Here is a 3,467-nt window from a genome sequence, read left to right on the forward strand (position 1 = left end):
AGAGAGAGACTAACATTGTGCCTAGTGTACTGTAGGTGCCCAGTAAATATTGTTGAATAATAAATCACTGAGTTCTGGCTGGTGACTTCCCCACATCAGCTTTTAGCCTTTAGATGAGACTCTTGAAATTGTATAGGAAATGAAGAAAGGGTGATAGGATCTTTAAAGGATCATTTGTGAGTTTGAATCATTTTCTTAGGTTGGAAAATACCCATATTGTTTATGAGAGCTTTCTCTACTTTGCTTTCTTCTTTTTTTTTGAGACAGAGTCTCAAGCTGTCACCCCAAGTAGAATGCTGGTGGCTTCAAAGCTCACAACAACCTCAAACTCTTGGGTATAAACAATTCTCTTGCCTCAGCCTCTCAAGTAGCTGGGACTACAGGGGTCCACCACAACACCCAGCTATTTTTTGTTGTTGTTGCACTTGTTATTGTTGTTTAACTGGCTCAGGCCGGGTTCAGACCAGCCACCTTCAGTATATGTGGCTGGTACCCTAACCACTGAACTACGGTGCTGCCCTGTCCTTTGCTTTCAAAAGTGATTCTTTTCAACATTTTCTGGCAGATTGGGAAAAAGTTGAGCCTGAAAAGTATATAGCAACTGTTTTTGTTTGTTTGTTGCTGTTTTTTTCTTCAGTTAACTCTAAAACAGTGATTCTCAACCTTCCTAATACCAGGTTCCTTTAATACACTTCCTCATGTTGTAGTGACACCCAACCATAAAATTATTTTTGTTGCTACGTCATAACTGTAATTTTGCTACTATTATGAATCGTAATATAATTATCTGATATGCAGGATGTATTTAGGTGACCCCTGTGAAAGGGTTGTTTGACCCCAAAGGGGTCGTGACCCACAGGTTGAGAACCACTGCTCTAAAAGATGGTTTTTTCATAAGGACCTGCCAAGTTTTATTTTAATAAAATGTAATGAAGAGGAAATGGCTTCAAAGATATCATCAATCTTTTATTTGACTAAGCACTGCATTTCATTTTGAAAGAAATGATACAATTTCTTTTTTGTTGTTGTTGCAGTTTGGCCGGGGCCAGGTTTGAACCTGCCATCCTCCATATATGGGGCCGGCGCCCTACTCACTGAGCCACAGGCACCTCCGGAAGGAAATGACACAATTTCTTTTTTTTTTTTTAGAGACAGAATCTCACTTTGTCGCCCTTAGTAGAGTGCGTTGGCATCACAGCTCACAGCAATCTCCAACTCCTGGGCTTAGGCAATTCTCTTGCCTTAGCTTCTCAAGTAGCTGGGACTACAGGCACCTGCCACAGCACCTGGCTATTTTTTTGTTGCAGTTTAGCTGGGGCTGGGTTCAAACCTGCCACCCTTGGTATATGGGGCCAGTGCCCTACTCACTGAACCACAGGCACCACCCAAGAAATGATATAATTTCAAATTGGAACTTCCTTCTCAAGAAGTGGTATAAGAGGCTCAGCGCCCATAGCACAGTGGTTATGGCGTCAGCCACATACACCAAGCGAGCTGGGTTCAAACCTGGCCCAGGTCAGCTACACAACAATGACAACTGCAACAAAAAATAGCTGGGCGTTGTGGTGGGTGCCTGTAGTCCCAGCTATCTGAGAGGCTGAGGCAAGAGAATCGCTTAAGCCCAAGAGTTTGAGGTTGCTGTGAGCTGTGACACTATGGCACTCTACCAAGGGTGACATAGTGAAACTCTGTCTCAAAAACAACAACAAAAAAGAAGTGGTATAAAAATATAACATTGAGGGCTGGGCACAGTGGCTCATGCCTTTAATCCCAGCCCTTGGGAGGCCCTGGTGGGTGGATTGTGGGTGCCTGTAGTCCCAGCTACTTGGGAAGCTAAGGCAAGAAGATCACTTGAACCCGAGAGTTTGAGGTTGCTACAAGCTAAGACGCCATGGCACTCTACCAGGGGTGACCAAGTGAAACTGTCTCAAAAAAAAAAGAACGTAACATTGATTTAAGATACAACTTTCCATAAAAATTAAGTTTGCACAATTCACTGGGGAAATGCATATGTAGTTGATATTGTTAGTCAATGTAATTCTCCATGGACCACAAGTATTATAGCCAAGAACAAAACAATACAACAAAAATTGAGTTATCTGGTCAAATTTATAGTTACCCTGATGTAAAAAAAAAAAAAAAAATTCAAGGCTCAGCGCCTGTAGCTTAAAAAAAATTCAAAAACAATACTGAATTTTCCAAACAAATCCATTTGATGATGATAATCACATTAGATTTTCTTCTTTTTTTTTTTTGAGATAAGAATCTCACTCTGTCACACTGAGTAGAGTGCCATGGTGTCCCAGCTCAGAGCAACCTCCAACTCTTGGGCTTAAGCAATTCTTTGGCTTCAGCCTTCTAAGTAGCTGGGACTACAGGTGCCCACTATAATGCCAGCTATTTTTTGGTTGTAGTTGTCATTGTTGTTTGGCAGGCCTGGGCTGGGTTTGAACCCTCCAGCTCCTGTGTATGTGGCTGGCACCCTAGCTGCTGAGCTACAGGCGCCAAGCCAGATTTTATTCTATTATATAAAAAATGGTGACAACCACATAATATCAAGAGTCTTCAACATAGTGGATTCCATTTTGGTAAGAAATAAAAGAGAAAGTAGTTCTAAAATTTTATTAGCTCTCTGTAGCATATGTCATATAAAATTAAAGTTCTGCTTCCAACATGTGGGAACTGTTTTTTACAGGTGTACATAAGGTCCACAAGTTAGATGGGATGTCAAAAAATCCTTCAGAGAAAAATAGAACAAGTATTCCAGTTAAAGATAATTTCGAATTAGAGGTACTTCAGGCACAATACAAAGAACTTAGAGAAAAGGTAAGTGATTTATGGTTTTTGTAGCAAATTTATTTCACTTATTCATTATATGATGAAATATATAAAAGTTTTTGGTTTTTTTTTTGTTTTTTGAGACAGAATCTCAAACTGTTGCCGTGATTAGAGTGCTGTGGCATCACAGCTCACAGCAACCTCAAACTCTTGGGCTCAAGCGATTCTCTTGCCTCAGTCTTCCAAGCAGCTGGGACTATAGGCACCCACCTATTTTTTGGTTATAGTTGTCATTGTTGTGTTAGCTGGGCTGGGCTGGGCTGGGCTGGGCTGAGTTTGAACCCGCCAGCCTCAGTGTATGTGGCTGGCACCCAACCCACTGAGCTATGGGTGCTGTATAAAAGTTTTTAAACAACAGTCTAGATTCATCCCCATGAAATGAGAGAAGGTGGAGGAAAAAAGCCAGAAAAATTCAGCTTAAAGAAACTAAATTCTGGCTCGGCGCCTGTGGCTCAGGCAGCTAAGGCGCCAGCCACATACACCTAAGGTGGCGGGTTCGAATCCCCAGCCCGGGCCCGCCAGACAACAATGATGGCTGCAACCAAAAAATGGCCGGGCGTTGTGGCGGGCGCCTGTAGTCCCAGCTACTTGGGAGGTTGAGGCAGGAGACTCGCTTGAGCCCAGGAGTT

The 3,467-nt window shown here is 42.3% G+C and overlaps 1 protein-coding gene across 4 annotated transcripts in view; it reads left to right on the top strand.

Annotated features, from left to right (window-relative positions):
- ATRIP (ATR interacting protein) overlaps positions 1-3,467 on the top strand; it is a 25,013-nt gene that overhangs the window by 3,426 nt on the left and 18,120 nt on the right. For all 4 annotated transcript variants that reach the window (XM_012811905.2, XM_023519557.1, XM_023519555.1 and 1 more), the window contains exon 2: positions 2,696-2,826. In XM_012811905.2, coding sequence (XP_012667359.1) covers positions 2,696-2,826 — 131 coding nt within the window. The remainder of the gene's footprint in view (positions 1-2,695; positions 2,827-3,467) is intronic.

This window comes from Otolemur garnettii, unplaced genomic scaffold, assembly GCF_000181295.1.
Source record: "Otolemur garnettii isolate 467f Iridium unplaced genomic scaffold, OtoGar3 scaffold00179, whole genome shotgun sequence".
NCBI classification, from domain to species: Eukaryota; Metazoa; Chordata; class Mammalia; order Primates; family Galagidae; genus Otolemur; species Otolemur garnettii.